The following is a 17,855-nucleotide window of genomic DNA, read 5'->3' as shown; positions in this document are numbered from 1 at the left end:
GTCAACAAGTGCAAATAATCAAGTGCTTTAGACACAAATGACAAATGAAATGTTTTCCCGTTTCTTGGAACCTAATGTCTGGTGAATGATTCCTATGACCGCTAAAAGGAAGGAAAAAAACAAGGGCATTTTGTTCAAGAACATGGGCAACACCTTAATTAAGCAGCTAAGCATAGCGGAATCTTTTTCACTGATTGGATATTAGCAATAATACTAACTCAAAAGCTATTAGTAACTGACAAATGGAAGACCTCTAATTCTTGTTACATGGTCTTTCCCCTCTAATTTTCTCTCCAGAGTACAATACGATGGTTGTCTGTTTTTGAGACAACACATGGACAAACCTTGACAACCTATCGATTGGGCTAAGGTTTAGGTTTATATGGTAGTTAGGGGAAGATTGAGCTAGGTTTCCTTGAATTCTTTTTCCGTCAAACTACTATTAATAATACTTTTATTCTTTCATCATTCTTTTTGAAACATTAGTTTAACAAGCAGAGTATGAGACATATGGGTTGGGTGAGGGAGATTCCGGAATCAATTCCTGGAGCGTGTAATTTATGTTTCCGATGTACAAAAAAAAATTTAACAAGCAGAGGTTATTATGGTGACTTTTTAAATAGATATTAATTGGTGAATTTTGTGGTACCCATAAAATATTTTGGGTGTGACACTCACATTGAGTGACTCAGTAGATTATCATGGTCGATGAATGAAAAGCGATAGAGTTACGGTCGTCGAGGCTTATTGATAATAGAGAGAGCGACATCTGGAAATCGTGTCGGCGAACGGAGAGAATGGTGGTGCAGTTCCACCGCCATTGCTTTTGAACAAAATTTTGGTGATGCAGATGAGAAGAATTAGGAATTGAATGAAGAAATACTTCGTAAATAATGATAATAATATTAACATTTAATGTTGATAAAAGAAAATATTAATATAAATACATGAATGTTGATTCAATTACAACATGGTTTTGCCGGATCTAATTAGTCAATCATAAAGTGCTTTTATCCTAGGACGTCTTATTATAGATAATGCTTTAATTGCACATGAGTGCAATTGCATTATATGAAAAAACATATGACAAGGCATAATGGAATGATGGCACTCAAACTAGATTTGTCTAAAGCGTACGATTGAGTGGAGTGGCCTTTTCTGAAGGTGGTACTTAGTAGTATGGGTTTCCCCCTGCGTGGGTGAGCTTGATTATGAATTGTGTTATGTCGGTTAATTTTTCAATTATGTTAAATGGGAATTCGTAACCTACTTTCGCACCCCAAAGGGGTTTGCGACAAGGAGATTCTTTCTCCCCTTATTTGTTCATCTTGTGTGGTGAGGTTTTTTCTGCTTTAATTGAGAGGTCAATAGATGCATCTACTATGCATGGTATTAAAATTTCACAAACAACACCAGTGATATCTCATCCTTTGTTTGCAGATGATAATGTTCTTTTTTCCCGGACAAATGTTCAGAAAGCAGAGTGTGTGTGAAAAGCATTCTGGCAACCTATGAACGAGCCTCTGGGCAGGTAATTAATTTGGATAAGTCCATGCTTTCTGTAAGCCGAAATGTGCCGGAGAACCGTTTTAATGAGCTGAAAGAGCTATTGGAAGTAAAGGTTATTGAAAGCTATGATAGGTATTTGGGGCTTCACACTACATAGGCAAGTCAAAAACTCAGGTGTTCAGCTTTGTTAAGGAACGAGTGTGGAAAAAATTAAAGGGATGGAAAGAAAAGACGTCACGTGCAGGTAGGGAGGTTTTAATCAAAGTTGTGGCTCAAGAAATACGTTCTTATGTGATGTATTGTTTTATTCTGCCCGATGGGCTTGTGATGAAATTGAGAGCATAATTGCCATGTTTCTTTGGGGAGGGGGTGCTTCCCGTCGTGGTTTACATTAGGTTAGTTGGAGTAAGATGTGCCGGCCCAAGCTGGAAGGGGGTCTCGGTTTCAGGAATTTTAAACATTTTAATTTAGCTCTTGTTGCAAAAAAATTGGTGGCGAGTTTAACCCTTTTGGGGAGAGTTTTCAAGGCGGTTTATTTCCCGGCTGGCTCCATGATTGGGGCAAAGAGAGGGTATCGTCCAAGTTATGCGTGGACAAGCATTTTAAGGACTTCTTTTATGTTTGAGAAAGGGGGTGCTGGAGGGTTGGAAATGGCACTAAGGTTAGGATTTGGGAAGATGTGTGGTTGTCTCATGGTGCACCAATATATTATAGGCACGACGTAGTGGAGGAATTGGGACTCAAAATGGTTGCTGATCTTCTTCAACCATCAGGAGTTTGGAATGCTCCTCTTATTAAATAGACGTTTTGTCCAGCGACAGCAGAACGTATACTTCCTGTCCCTCTTCCTTTGGTTCCAAATGAGGATTCTCTGTTTTGGATGGGGGCTCCGGATGGTATTTACGATGCGAAATCTGGTTATGAATTTTTGTAGAAGGTGGCTGGTCAAGAGGTGGCGTCCTCTTCTTCGGGTGGGACGATGGGAGTTGCTTTATGGAAAAAATTATGGAAAGCACGTTCCCTTCCGCGGTGCAAGGAGCTGGCTTGGAGGTTCTTCAACAATGTTGTCCCTATGCGTGCTAAGCTTCGGCAACCTGTCGTTGATGTCGATCCTTCTTGCCCGGTGTGCGGTGGTGAGGATTAGACGGTGGATCATTTGATGATGAGGTGCGAGGTGATTAAAGTGTGCTGGTTTGCTTCTAGGCTTGTGTGAGAGTCGACCCTTCTATGGATTTCCATGCTCTGTTTCAGTATCTGGTGGAGACCCTCGATAGCCAAGGAGTTGTAGAACTTCAGGGGTTGTTGTACACGGTGTGGGAGGCAAGGAACAAGACTATTTTTTAGGAGAGACCGGTTTGTTGGAGGTGAGTGCTGGACCGGGTGGGTGTTGTGCGCGTTCTATCTGAGGAGAATGGTGCTTCATCGCGTGTTCAAGTTGTTGATTGTGGACGGTACACACGACCAGCTCCAGGGGTGATCAAAGTTAACGTTGATGCAGCAGTGGGTAGGGACAAAATGGCAGGTTTTGGCATTGTTGCAAGATATAGGAATGAGAAATTATGGCTTCAGCTTCTTTGTATCCTATCATGGTTTTGTCTCCTACTGTTGGGGAAGCTCTCTCGCTAAGATAGGCTATGGAATTGGCTTCTCAATTGGGGTTCAGGAGGGTTCTTTTTGAAAAAGATTGTCTATCGTTGTTCCAAGCTTGGAAGAAGGCATCAGGATGTTCTTACTTATGTTTTGTTATTCAAGATTGTTTCCATTTTACTAGTTTGTTTGATTTTGTTCATCTTTCTTTTGTCATCCGTGAGGGCAATTCGGTGGCAGATTATCTTGCACGGAATGCCTCCTCCTCTCAAATGTTGTTTGGGTTGAGGAAGGTCTGTCAGCTTTGATTCTTTTGTTGCACAATGACCTTGTGGCTTCTATGATGGTTTAATCTATTGGATTTATGCTTTGTTCAAAAAAAAATTACAACATGTATGGGGTTTTCCATTGATTAAGCACCACACCTTAATCTGACTTAAAGTACCACAGCAAACACCTATGTTGTTAAATTTCTACTTACCCTTTAGTCATGTTTAACAAAAGGTTTTTTTTTTTAAGTATAAATTAGCTATCGAGCAAATTGAATTCTTTTATAATTTACACGCCATTATTTAAATATATAAAAAAATTAATGTTTATGTAATTGTTGGATACATATATGATAATATATTAATTATTAATAGTTTAATCTATATAATTATTATTGGTTGTCAAAATCAAACTGAAATCATCTGTCTCAATTTCATGTCAATAAAAATTAGGCACGTAAGATAAACAATCACATCAACATTTAAATACTATTATTCTTTCAAACCCTTTCTATGTACAACTTGTATTGAACGACACAGTCATATCTTCTTTCGTCATGGCGAGTTGCGTTAGAAAGCAGCGGTACAAGCCTTCCACAACCGATCTGCACCCCAACCACATCACATGCATGCCATGTTCTTCTTTTCCCAAAGAACAACATTTCATTTGACGGTAACCATACCCCGATGGGATGGAAGCGGTGCATGGGTGGCTCTGGCTTGCACTTTCTCAAGGGACTCCAGAGCCCCCCTCCCCCTCCAAGGGTCAAACCTTCCTATGTGCTTCTCAATCCGCTTGCCAACGACCTCCACATTAATGACAACTTCGATGTTTGGGGGAAGCCTCTTTTAAGCCACCGTCATTTTCGCCTCCCAAAATGAGAACTCTTGAAACTCTCTTTTCCCTGACATCGTTACACTTACCAACAGTCTCGCATCTGGGGTCTTGACGCATCCGCTGCAGTAGGCATATAAATGTAATTTTAACATACGTGACAATTTCTTATTCAAGTGTGAAAAAGGCAGACACTAAAGATAGATTATTTGAATCATTCTAAATCACCCATGACTTATCATCAGTAAAATCACTCTTTTGGTGGTCAAATAATATTTTGACATGTGTCTTAGAAAGTTATGATAGCTCTTTGAAGATCAGATTTCACAAGCTAATTGATTGCTATTAGTAGCAAAGATTAAGATTATTGGACAATCCGAAAGTGAGAATCATTAAGCAAGGAGAGATTGTAGACACGAACTCCAATATGTTCCATGTTACTATTGATTTGAGCGTTAAGATAGCACTTAAGTGTACTAATTAATTAAAGTATGATTTCATTTTACCGATAGTTTCACTTCACAAGACCCAAGGAGATCCCATGGGCTAATTAAGGAGATGAAATGGAGTTAGAAACAACCCTAATGGCCTAATAACAAGATCCTACATTTATGCAAATAGTGAACCACTATAGTTTATTGAACGACACGTCTCTAAAAGAAAAGCATTATGATTATAGTACATCAACTACACAATCCATGTGCAAATGCGAGCTTGCAGCAAATTTAAAAGTACTCTCAATACGAGACCCCATGTTCGGTCAACATTTCGTTTTGTCTCAGGCATGTTTGGTTTTTTTTTGTTAGAAACTTCATCTTGGCCTCGAACATGATTTTCAAGGTTATCTATACGACTAAACATTGAAAACCTAGACATACATTAAGGGAAAAATAAATTAATGCTTTTTTCCTTCAATGTGAATTGGGAGCAGAGATTCATATATAAAGATAAAGTTTTGTGCATTAAGTAAATTTTGTTAACGTAGAAATTCAATTAATTTCCGACAAATTAGAAAATATAGTTTTATTTTAATTGACATAAAAATTGTATTGTTGATGATAAAATTTCGAGTTGGGTTGAGTGAAAAATAGACCCTTGACAAAAATGGAAAGGTTAGAGATTAGTTATTTTAAGGTCAGACTAGCTTTAAAGAAAAACTAGTGTTATTTACCCGTGCGTTGCACGACGATTAAATTTATTGAAAAGATGAATCAGTAGAAATATGTTTTTCCTTAGTTTAGATTCTTTTTAGTAAGTAGAGAGATATGGAACCGAACATATATTACAAACATGTAGATAAATGGATCACAGTAAAATATTAATTTGATGAGGTTGTATAGACCTCACTATGTCAACATTTGAATAGTAATAAGAATCAAGTTTTTAAGAAATGCATTACATTAAAATTGAAATAAAATAAACACAACAATGACAACAACATGAACGCTTATTAGAAGTTGTAGTCCATGATTAATGATAAAAATTGCATAAATGATCTTGTTGTCAATCAAACATATTTGAGCTATAGAACCTACAAAGGAAAAAATTTATATAAGAGTAATAATCAGTAACCAATACAAATATAAATTATGTATAATTTGAAAATGTTAAACAAACCTTATAGAAACGCAAATAACCCTTCAAATTAAATGATCAATAAACTGTTTGACGTCTTTTTATGCTGCCAATAATAAAAAGAATAACCATATCAGTTTTCCTATTAGTAAAATTTAAATTGAAATTAATTGTAAGATAAATCAGCACTTACATGTCAAATATTATCGAAGACTTCTTGATACACGATGTTGTGTGTAGTGTTAGATACAACTCCTTCTTTATCTATGATGGACATCTTTAACCATTTTCTAGATTTAACTCTAGAAAGTGCAACATATAGCTGCCCGTGAGTAGAGACATGTCTTGGCAAATACAGCCTAACATGAGATAAAGATTGCCCCTGACTTTTATTTATAGTCATTGCAAAACATAAAGTAACAGGGAATTGTCTGCGCTGAAATTTGAATGGAATGTCAGAATTAGATGGAGTTAAAAAATGTAATTTATTAAAAAATATAATTTTTTACTCAATTATTAATAATTAATTGTCTAGTTGATGGGTGAGAATTGTGGAGATCAAATGATAGGCAGAGATTCAAATTATGGGGAAAGAAATTATGAATTAGAGTCTTAAATAGACTTTTTAAGAGATTCATTATTCAAAAGACTTTCAATAATGGGCCTCCATACAAAATTCAAATGAAAATGGGCTGGTAATATTTTGGTTCAAATCAATATGAGGGTGACACTTGTCAGCCAAAGAGGGGGGTTGGGTGACAGTTATTCTTGGAGTGCCAAATCAACTAGGTGGGTCTCACAACCTTCCTCTTTTCTAAAGTATATAGATGAGGGAAAATTTCAAAATATGTTCATAGAAGTGATTTGAGAAGAGGAGTGGAAGGTACCACTTTTGGTTGAGATGTCGAGCTAGTTCAAGTCCACACTTAGAGAATTTACTAACCAAGAAGATTCATGTGCTTGACAAAGCTTGAGGATGATGAAATGTTAAATTATCTAAGTCAAGTTAAGTCAAGTCAGTGCACCGATTCTAGGAGTATTCGAGGAAGTATCCAATTGGAGATGAAGCACATTCGAAGACAAAGTTGTGATCTAGAAGAACTCACCCACGTTCAAGTAGTTGCACACGACGAAGGTCACAAACTCACAATCTCGGCGGTTAAAACATTCGGAAGTGCAACTATTCAGATCTAGAAGATGTTGAAGAGATGAGACTTCACACCTGATTTGAAGCATCCTAGTTATGCCGTCGCGTGAATGGCTAATTAGATTAGGCAATTCTTGAAACTATATGAACTATAATAACACATTCTTGAAACTATATGAACTATAATAACACATTCAAATTCTACCACATTAAAAATTTATTTTTATTTTTACTTGAATTAAAGTTAGAAATAAATGTAACCATTTGGTCCTATGTGGCATAGTTTAATTAAATATATGTATAAATTTATTTAAACTCTTTTTATATTGTTATTTTGTCAAAATTTTAACTGATTAGCCGCCTATTTGGTTAAAATACCATTTGCTTTTATTCTTATGGGATAAAATACCATTTTGATGTAGTCTACTAAACAAACGTTCTGCGACCGTTTGGACTTTGAAAGGTTTATCCACGAAATAAATCTGCACACACCACATGAGTTTAGAGCTTCTTTGTAATTTTTTTTTTAAATATTCCACCTCGTTATTATTAAAATATTATATAAATCATCCTTATGATTCTTACTGAACAACTTAAGTTTTTTGGATAATTAATTCTTTAAAATGGTATCAGAAATTTTATAATTAAGTATTATATTGGTCTATCTCTACCGCCTCAAATTTTTCATTAGTTTTTGTATGACAAGTTAACATTTGAATCAAATTTGTTAAATTTTGAATTTGAACAATTAAAACTATATGAACTATAATAACACATTCTTGAAACTATAGAGCCAAAAGTGTAATTAAGTCATTCAAAAACTAGTTTTGGATTAGAGCTATTGTAATTACCCTATAGTCATTAATACCCTTGTAATAAGGAGTGTGATTTGATGCTTATGAAATCTTTAAGGAATTATGGTTAATTTAATTAAAGAGGTTAGAGATCAAGTAATTGATATTAACACATTTATAGAAAATTGATCTTCAATTAATTTTTCTTTTTGATGACTGATCTTTAATTATATTTATTTTAAGCTTAAGTTGAGAATTTATATTGAGTTATAACATAATAGAAAGGGAGTTCTAATCCTAACTACCATTATCTCAAAGATTTGTTACATTTAATCAACGGGTGGTACATGTTTGGTTTCCCCTAAGTAAGGTCTCAGATTCGAGTCTTGTGGATAGAAAAAAAACCTCGCTGAGAGAATTAGTCCCACCATAATGTGGATGTTCCTGGCTCGAATAAAATTGCCTCTAAAGGAGGACACCTGTGTTAAAAAAAAAGATTTGTTACATTTTAATTTTATTATAAAAGGGTACCCTAAACATCTTTTAATTGGAAAACAATGCGAGCTATATGAATGGTACTCTATCTAAGTTTTTCCTACTTATAAAAGTCTTATCATGATATTATTGCATTTAATTAGTAATTTATCTGTGAATTTATACTTGAAACATGTCAGGAATTTGTTGATTAAATATCCACAGTTGGCTTAAGTAACATATTTTGCCAAATGAGGCTGGCTGGATCATTCTTTTCCTTTAGTGGGACCCGCTGAATCATACCCATAATAGCCTTTTAAACTAAATACACAAAGTAAAGTTTTTCTGTAGGTGTCAAAGTTCAAAAATACTTGTCAAGATATAAGATAAATTAAATATAAAATATTAAAATAATATAAAAAAAAGTTACATAGCATAAAAGCTTACATACAGACTACAGTTACAGTCAAAAGGAATATTTTCATAAACTATTCCAGTAAACAATAAAAAAAAAACCAGAAATAAATTTAAGGGAAAAAAGGAAGAAGGAAAGGTAAACAACATCACACCATGTCATCTTTATCTTGTTTTTTTATTTTTATTTTTTACTTATCCCTCCATTGGTTAAGAGATGATATTAAAATCATAGATATTTCCTAACAAATCATTATTTACCAATTGATCATAATCATTAGGAGAGGTGTTGATTGAGGAGGAAATAACGAATTCCGATTGAGGAAAATTTTATTCAGTGTGGATGAAGGGGGTAAATGTAAAGTCTAAACGCTGAATACATTGTCTATCATGTTTTGAATGATAACAATTTTTAGAGAACCTAAATGAAATACTCAAACACTCAAGGTGATTTTCTTTTTCAGGAAATATTTTTCATGGAATCACATCTCCATCGTCTGTTGACAAAGTACAAGACTACAAGCGAAGCTAAATCAAGTCAAAGTACAAAGAAGGTCAAAGCTACACGACAGACACGAGCTCAGTAAAGAACAAATATTTGGATCGTCTTGCCAACATAAGAAAGAAAAAGAGCTTCAGAACATACTACCTAAACAAAGAGGGAGTCTAATCTACTACATCGTCTGAACGAGAACATAGTAAAAGACGAGAAGAGTCAAAGCGTGAAGAATAGAAGATCAATATGATAAGAAGAGACAAAGCATCAGAAATAGAAGATGAAGAAGAATCAAAGCGTCAGGATAAGCTATGCAAGGAAGATCAATGCTAGTAGATCGTCTGAGAAGACTACAATCAGTGAAGATCAGCACCGTCTGTCTCAAGTAAAGGAAGTGTATTGTCAAAAGAAGGAGCGACATATTAAATTTTAATCCTCTGAGAATCAAGAAGAGAAAGCAAGTGCAACGCAAACAATCACGTGGCATCTCACAAAACACATTCTTCTAGGAAATGATTATAATGTTGTCAACATCAGTTTCCTCTTTCTCTCTTGCAAGGACTAGAACAAGGCTCGAAGTACTACCATCTGCTGACATAGATACACATTGTAGCAATCAGTCTCCATCAAAGAAGTACAAGACATTAAATGCACCTGACGAGAAGACCGTTTGATCCAACGTCTAGTTTTCAAGTTACTCTACACACTCCAAATGCTCTCAACACATCCATGAAGAACTTGACGTATAAAATGACGACTTGAAGATATTCAGACTTGAAAAAATAAGCTATAACTTTCATCTGAATTATTTTCTTCAAAGAGCTCAAGAGTCAAATCTTTTCATCGTCTGAGAGAAGAACCACAGTGTCAAGGCCATAGAGTTAGTGATGGAATGAGTGATGTGATAAGGATCTTTCACCCTCGGGGGTTTGGTCGGTTCTATCCCGTCGCTCCTGAGCTTGGTCAGCCGTAGATAATCGTCTTTAAACTGAATCAGGTGAAGAGACAGCTCGATCAACCTAAATGGTGATCGACTGGGGAGTCTCCCAGAACACATACACATCGCATAAAAATCGAACTCTTGACTTAAATGTTAATGAGTCAACTATCTTTCAAGTGTGCTTTCGTTGCCTCTTTAATTGCTTTTCTCTACTAGAAGACCAAATGCTAGACTTAAAATTTACTAGACCAGCACTCTGCTTGGGGTATAAGATCCCTGTGTAGGACTAAGTAGGGTGAAAGTGCACATTTTTAGTGTATTTTAGAGTGAGTGTGTGTGTGTTTGTGTTGTGTTTGTTCGGACAACGTTAACCTCTCTCTCTCTCTCTCTCTCTCTCTCTCTCTCTCTCTCCAAGTTCCTAAGCTTGGCCTTGGATTTGGGGTTAAAAGGCCTCGAGAGAGAGCGAAGCTTGCCTCTGCACTTTATTCCCCACACCTTCAAATTCGATACTTTGCTCTGCTCTGTACCCACAACCACAACCAGGTTTTTGTTTTGCAACAACACAGACTCTCTCTCTCTAGCTTCTACATTGTCTTCTTCTCCTTCTTCTTCTTCTTCTTCTTCTTCTTCTTCTTACCCTTTGTGCTTGGATTCTTTCATCTTCTTCCAGAGCACACAACAACTGAAACTGAAAGTGAGTGTTTTGATTACCAACATTTGAGTGAGTGAGTGAGTGAGTGTTTTGATTTGTACAGCATTGACAACAATGGTGACAAACTGGGATTTGCTTTGATCCCTGAATTGATTTCTCGAGTAACAGAGGATTTTGTTTTGTTGTTCTCAATTTCCGAGTGCTTTGATCATCAAAGCGGTTGTGTCTTTTTCCTCCACTTTATCCGGTTGAATAGAGACATAAACAGAACTAGAATTGCATATTCTCTCACTTCATCTCAAATTCATTGAAGAAAAGACTTTGTATGTTGTTCATCTGGAAAGATATATGAAGTTTTCCCAACAATGAGAGATGAGAACTCAAAGAAAACCAAGGTTTGGTAAATGTCAGCTAATCTCCCTTCAAATCCCCTTTTTTGCGTTTTTGTTGTGCCATTGTTTACCCTGTTGTTGTTTTTGTTGATGAAGCTTTCATGGCCCAAAATGTTGGTCAAGAAGTGGTTCAATATCAAGAGTAAAGCTGAAGACTTTCAGGCAGATGATGATGTCCTTTATGGAGGTGATTGCTCAATTTTTCTCATGATTTTGATGTAATTAAGGACTCTGGATTTGGGAATCTGAGGATTCATGTCAAAAGCCCAAATGAGATTTCTCTTCCCTCTTGTTAAATAATTTTTCTTTACATTTTTCTGAATCCTGAACAAACTTCCATTCATCTTCTTCTCCTGTAAAAGCTTTGTTTTTGGATAAAAATTTGTATTTTGTTTTAATGGGTCTGCAAATCTGATGCTTGTTGTTTCCCCCTTCCATGGTTTCTACCATTTTTTTCTTGGTTTGTGTGTTTGATTGTATGATTTGATAAATTTAACAGTGGAAAAAAGCACAGCTTTATTAACTTTGTGGCTTTTCTTTTTCAGGTGTTGATGAAGAGTGGAGGAACAACCTTTCACAGAGGGAGGAATGCACTATCAAGAAAAGCAAAGCAGGTTCAGTACCATAGACTTGCTCTTTCTTAGGACCACACCATTCCTAAACCCCACCTAGATAAAGATAAAAAGAAATTTAGTAATCAGTAATCCTACAGTTTCAGAAATCTTTTGTCTTTGTCTTCTTTTTCACCCCTATTCTGTTGTCTCCTAGTACATCTCTTGGACAGATGATTTATTTTGTTTAATTTGCAGAGAGAGCAAAGAGAAGGAGTTCAGAAAAAATGCGGCGAGGTAAAATTGACCTTGATTCAGCTCAGGTTACCGATGTGAATAACTATAGGTATGTTTCATGTTGCAGTGATTGTGCTTAAGTTTTATCGATCGCATTGTTGTTATAAGATTTAGAAGAACTGTTATTATATTGTGTTCATGCTTCTTTCTGCATACAGAATCTTTGTTGCGACTTGGAATGTAGCTGGAAAATCTCCTCCAAGTTATTTTAGTCTTGAAGATTGGCTTCACACCTCTCCGCCTGCTGATATCTACGTTCTAGGGTAAACTTCGGATTATATTATGTGTTCTCTCCTTTAGCTATGTAAAGTTCTCCATGTAAATAGTTTGCTTTTCTTTCCCTCAGGTTTCAAGAAATTGTACCTCTCAATGCTGGCAATGTTTTGGGCACAGAAGACAATGGTCCTGCCAGAAAATGGCTAGCACTTATTCGAAAGACCCTAAACAGCCTACCCGGAACGAGCGGTGAATGCCACACTACTTCACCGCTCCCGGATCCTATTGTAGAGTTAGATGCTGATTTTGAGGGATCGATGAGGCAGAAGGCAACCTCGTTCTTCCATCGCAGGTCATTCCAATCCTTGAGTCGTAGTATGAGGATGGACAATGACATGTCACTGCCAAGCCTTGATCGCCGTCTCAGCGTGTGCGATAGAATGATATTCGGTCACAGGACAAGTGACTATGACCCCAATTATAGATGGGCTTCCTCAGATGATGAAAATGGACCTGGTGACTCTCCAGTTATTACACAATATTCACCGATGTCATATAGAGGTTGTTTCTCTATGGAGGACAGAGATAGACCGACAGAGAACTCGAGATATTGTTTGGTTGCAAGTAAGCAAATGGTTGGGATATTTCTAACAGTTTGGGTGAAAAGTAACATAAGAGATGATGTTCACAACATGAAAGTGTCTTGTGTTGGCAGAGGGTTGATGGGATATCTTGGAAACAAGGTAAATTTGACAAATTTCTTTAATGAGCCGAGTTTATATAGAACTAGGACGAGGCAATTTCATTCTCTTGGGTTTTTTTCAGGGTTCAATATCAATTAGCATGTCTTTGCACAAAACAAGCTTTTGCTTCATTTGTAGTCATTTGACTTCTGGACAAAAGGAGGGTGATGAGTTAAGGAGAAATTCTGATGTAATGGAGATTCTGAGGAAGACAAGGTTTCCTCGGGTTAATGGCATGGGTGATGAAAGCTCTCCTCAAACTATTCTAGAACATGAGTAAGTCCTTCATTTCTTTTCCTTGAATCTTTACCATACCTCTTATGCTTGAAGAATGTGAAACTAGATAAACTTCACTCCCAAGTCTTAATTTCTACAATTGTCAAGATCTAATCTCGTGGTTTAATTGTTGCAGTCGAATAATTTGGCTGGGGGATTTAAATTACCGGATAGCCCTTTCTTACCGTGCAGCTAAAGCTCTTGTTGAGATGCATAATTGGAGGGTTTTGTTAGAGAATGACCAGGCATGATACTTTCTTCCCTTACAATATGTATGAGATTTACTTCTTTTCTCGAATTATCTGTAATATGGGTCTGACCGTTTCATCGCTTTTTCTTTCAGCTTCATATAGAACAAGAACAAGGTCGTGTGTTTGAAGGATGGAATGAGGGGAAAATATATTTCCCTCCCACATATAAGTATTCAAACAATTCAGATAGATATGCAGGTGATGAAAGACACTCGAAACAGAAGAGAAGAACTCCAGCATGGTAGTCTTTTTTCCTGTAAATAATCACCTGTATGATTCTGAGATCATGTAATGTCAAATCTAAAAGGAGAAGAGAGGAAACAAATGAATGATACCATCATCAAGAAATATCCTGAGTCATTATTTTGAAACTTTATCATTGCTTATGTAAACCTAAGCCAAATCTTTATTCGTGAAGGTGCGATCGTATCTTGTGGTATGGAAGAGGCCTCCGCCAATTATCTTATGTTCGTGGAGAGTCAAGATTCTCTGATCACAGACCAGTGTGTAGCATGTTCCTGGCAGAAGTTGAGTCTATTAGCCGTAACCGAATCAGAAAATGCTCTAGCTGCTCCAGCTCTAGGATTGAAGTAGAAGAGTTGTTGCCCCATTTGCATGGTTACAGCTACACTGATATGAATTTCTATTGATGAATGCTGCAATATATTTTCCATCTGATCAACTTCACTCATTGAGGAAACTGAAGTTGCAAAGTGTAAAGTACAAGGTAATTCCCCTCAACAGGGAAATTACGTCATTATTCGTGTTTCTTAATGGTCATTTATATTTTAGGAAAGACCAAACTCTACTTTGCCTCTAATTGTGTGAAGAAATGATACAATGTCTTCATTTACTCCTCTTATTTACATAATATTTTCCCAGAAGCATGTTTTATGTAAAATCAATAATACTGGCTTAAGCATTCGATCCATTTCATGGAATAAGTAGTTAGATTTCTTGTTCTTGTCTATTAATTCTGAATCTTAGACAAGCTGATTCAGTTGGTCTAAGTTCATGGAATATTCAGTTAACAAGATATTATACTTTATAGATTTCTTCACAGTAATGCATTTGACTGTGTATACCTTCCTATTAAAGTTTTTGGTTGAGATCTCTTACATGTCTCATTCTTATCCATGCCTTGGTCCCCCCTTCTTGTAGGTGGGCACTGCTCTCAGGATTGTTGCTAGCCCCAGCGGCGATGTCGACATTCTGTTACTCTCACAGTCCCAAAGAAGGTTGTCCTTTGCCTTCTATCCTTTTCTCAGTTTCTCTGTAATTTTTCTTTCTAAACCTCCCCATACCTCTTAGTTGCAGGCTGCAGAACAAGGTTTAGCCTACAACTACTGACATTGGATGTTTTGCGGCTCACAACCATTTCGGCAGATAGTTGCTTTTAGGCTCAATGCAAAATAACATCTCAATTCTCATTAATAAGGTAAGAGAAATGCGACCAACACTCATTTTAACACTCTCTTTCCAACACTCGCTGCTTTATTGGTTGAAATCGATGTGGGATCCACCAATTGCTGTTTGTACTCATGTAACAAAATGTTAGTATGTTTCGATTATCAACTTCTTTTTCCTCATAATCAATTTTATAATTCACAAGCTACATACAGAAGCTTCTCCCTGAACTTATTATGACTTATGGATAAATTGTAGAAGAATTTTCAAACAGGTAGCGCAGATTAGAAATAAACTAAGAAAAAATTTGCATTTTACAATGTAGCTAAAGGTAAAGAATAAGTAAACCCACGTGATGATCTTATTTAATCATTCTTTGGTCTGTTGCAGAGATATAAAAAGAGTTGCCGGTTGATGGATTCTCATTGCTTGTGCTAGAAAAGAATTGTGCAAGTTCTGGAGGACATGAAGCTTCTCTTTCTTGTGGCAGCTAATGATTTCACTGAGAACCCCATTAAAGTGAAATGAGTAAATTCCATGGCTTTATTTTCAACATGGGGTGTTTGTTTTCTTTTTTTCTGATTAAGATCAAAGTTGCAACCAAAAGGAAAGAGAGAAATGTGCATTACATACAGTGCTTTATTGGCTTTTATCAGCAAGTCATTATTTTGTACTAGTACCCAATTCCAAATTATGACATTTTTTTTTCCTTTGAAATTCTCTTTTGCTTTCAATCTGATTCGGGTATGATTCTTTGGACAACGTCACCACCATTTCCATCAATGTTTTACCGAATAAATCAACCCGGTGAATTCAGCCCATGCTTAATAAATGTTCAACTTGCACTCCTTTTTGGCATGGTTAGGTTTTAGAATATTTCATGTTAGAAGAATTTGGACAAGTTATCCGTCCTAATGAAGAAGGACATAATTGTTGGTTTATAGCGATGTAATAGAAAGAAAGGGACGTGTTAAAGTGGTTTGCTCGTCCACCTATGTTGATCCTTTCATGGAATTAATTTTCTGACCTATAATAATGGCTCTCATTTAAGTTGACAAATCTTTGTGCACCATCAAGGATCAAGGAAAGATATTAAGTGAGTTTGATACAGTAGTTCAGCATTTTGTTCTTAATTTCAACTTCTTGTGAATAGAAAAAAAAAATCCTGAGCTAGCCCATTATCACTTAGTATGTTAGATTGTGGGACGGGAGATTAGTCTTACATACCTTGGTCAACTTTTTGATTACACAAATCAATTAGTATATTACATAAGTTAAAAAAAAATTCCTTCTCACAATTCTATTTTTATTAATACTAGTATTTGCTAGCAATAGTATTCTACCCATTTGAAAATAATTGTTTAGTTAGAGAAAAAAAATGTTTCTTTATATTTCTCCCCTTAAAATTCTAAGGAAGCATTAATTGATGTTTTTTATATAATGCTCCTATGAGAAAAATAAATAACAAGAGATAAAAACACATTTTGTAAAATAGAAAAAAATAATATGTTTTGAAAAGTTAACAATATTAATAGTATTTCTTAACATGTATGTTTCTTCTCTTTTTTGGATAACTATTTTGAACAAAGGACAACTATTTTGAACAGAGGGAGTAATAAACACAATGATAATGTTTGGTAAAAATATCTGAATGGGACTAAACATGACATATAGATTATGTTCCGCATTCATTGTATTTTTAGAATTTAATGGTAATGCACCGCGTTGGTGTAAACAATTTTTACACAGACATCCAATGATGAGTTGCCAAATCAGAAAATAAGCTTTTAAATTAATTAAAATAAAAATGAACATAAATGTTTTTGAATATGTGACACTCAATTATTGGATGTCTATGTAAAACTTTTTTTTTACACTAACCGTTCACAGCCATTATAACTCATATTTTTAAGATAAAAGAGAATGTGAAAATATGCTCCTAGAACTATATATTGTGGTTTCCTAAAAAATTCAGGAACCAAGCAGAATGGAAGTGCCCATTTTTAAAAATTCTACACTAAAAATTATCATTCTTCCGCTTTACAACAAAAAAAGTCATCTATTGACGACCTATTACGAAGGCTAAATATCTGTTGGTAATGGACTGATTTACCGACGGTTCAGCCGTCAAAATCCCCTTTTCTTAAAACAAAATACCAATGTACTGAAGACGTAGACCTTCAGTTAGTGGTGATGGCAGGAAGATTTTTCGGGAAGTGGCGGGAAAAATTGGAGAAAAAATTTACCTATGAGCACGGTTGTCGGTAAAATCACCGAATATTCTGGCCGCTCCAACTGACCACTTTTCAACAGTTTAGACTGTCAGTAATCTGATCAACTAAAGCATTTATGACACTATTCAATTTACCAACGGCCAAAACTCGATTGTCAGTAAATTGGACGTTTTATAACTTTTCGCGCAACAACAATATCGATACCGATGGTCATTAGTACTCTATTTTGACTTCAACATCTCATTTTGTTGCAAATGAATTATTTCATTGTTAAATGCATTCCTATAGTTAAATTTATATAAGTAGGAAAGATATATTATAGGGGAACAAATCTTTATCCATTAATTTAACTAAAGAAACAACTAAATACAATTTTGATTATGATGAAGTAATTGTGGTTTTTTACAAGAGAAAAGCTAAAAGAAATAGGGCTACACATAGACATCCAAACATATCGATGACACAAGATCGAAGGGCGTGAGTTTCCACACCCGATAAGGAGAACCATCCCTTGAAGCTTGTCGGACCAAGAAGTCCGTCGCATTATTTTCCTCTCTAGGAATATGAACCACCAAGACATTCCAATCTCTAGCAATCAACGATCTAATACACAGAATTGTATCCTTTGCCCAGATAGTAGACACATCATTACTTTGAAAAAACTTCCACGGCCTGTAAGCAATTTGATGCACACATTGCATCTCTATGACCAAGGTTCCAAGCATTATTAAGTCCAGCCTCCTACGATAATAACTCAATGAGAAAGGAACTACCAAAACTGTAACAAACATCGATC

The 17,855-nt window shown here is 35.7% G+C and overlaps 1 protein-coding gene across 3 annotated transcripts; it reads left to right on the top strand.

Annotated features, from left to right (window-relative positions):
* Positions 1 to 10,361: 10,361 nt before the first annotated feature.
* LOC130720446 (type I inositol polyphosphate 5-phosphatase 4) lies at positions 10,362 to 15,501 on the top strand. 3 transcript variants are annotated; one of them, XM_057571089.1, is made up of 13 exons: positions 10,362 to 11,087; positions 11,181 to 11,271; positions 11,630 to 11,698; positions 11,894 to 11,981; positions 12,091 to 12,195; positions 12,279 to 12,891; positions 12,974 to 13,167; positions 13,304 to 13,412; positions 13,511 to 13,659; positions 13,837 to 14,145; positions 14,580 to 14,656; positions 14,736 to 14,856; positions 15,216 to 15,501. In XM_057571089.1, exons 1-10 carry the CDS (start codon positions 11,058 to 11,060, stop codon positions 14,066 to 14,068), a joined length of 1,680 nt encoding a protein of 559 aa, XP_057427072.1. In that variant the 5' UTR covers positions 10,362 to 11,057; the 3' UTR covers positions 14,069 to 14,145; positions 14,580 to 14,656; positions 14,736 to 14,856; positions 15,216 to 15,501. The 3 variants fall into 3 exon arrangements, with proteins under 3 accessions (XP_057427072.1, XP_057427073.1, XP_057427074.1); XM_057571090.1 differs by having other exon boundaries at positions 14,730 to 14,856; XM_057571091.1 differs by having other exon boundaries at positions 10,362 to 11,092.
* Positions 15,502 to 17,855: the final 2,354 nt, after the last annotated feature.

The sequence above is a fragment of the Lotus japonicus genome, chromosome 5 (assembly GCF_012489685.1).
Source record: "Lotus japonicus ecotype B-129 chromosome 5, LjGifu_v1.2".
Taxonomy (NCBI): Eukaryota; Viridiplantae; Streptophyta; class Magnoliopsida; order Fabales; family Fabaceae; genus Lotus; species Lotus japonicus.
Note: the sequence above shows the minus strand (reverse complement) of the source record. Positions and strands in the feature narration are given on the sequence as shown.

Coding starts and splice junctions, on each gene's coding strand:
- LOC130720446 (XM_057571089.1), top strand. CDS start 11,058: ATGAGAGATGAGAACTCAAAGAAAACCAAG. Junction 11,982..12,090: donor ACCGATGTGAATAACTATAG/GTATGTTTCATG, acceptor TTCTGCATACAG/AATCTTTGTTGCGACTTGGA. Junction 13,168..13,303: donor CAAACTATTCTAGAACATGA/GTAAGTCCTTCA, acceptor TAATTGTTGCAG/TCGAATAATTTGGCTGGGGG.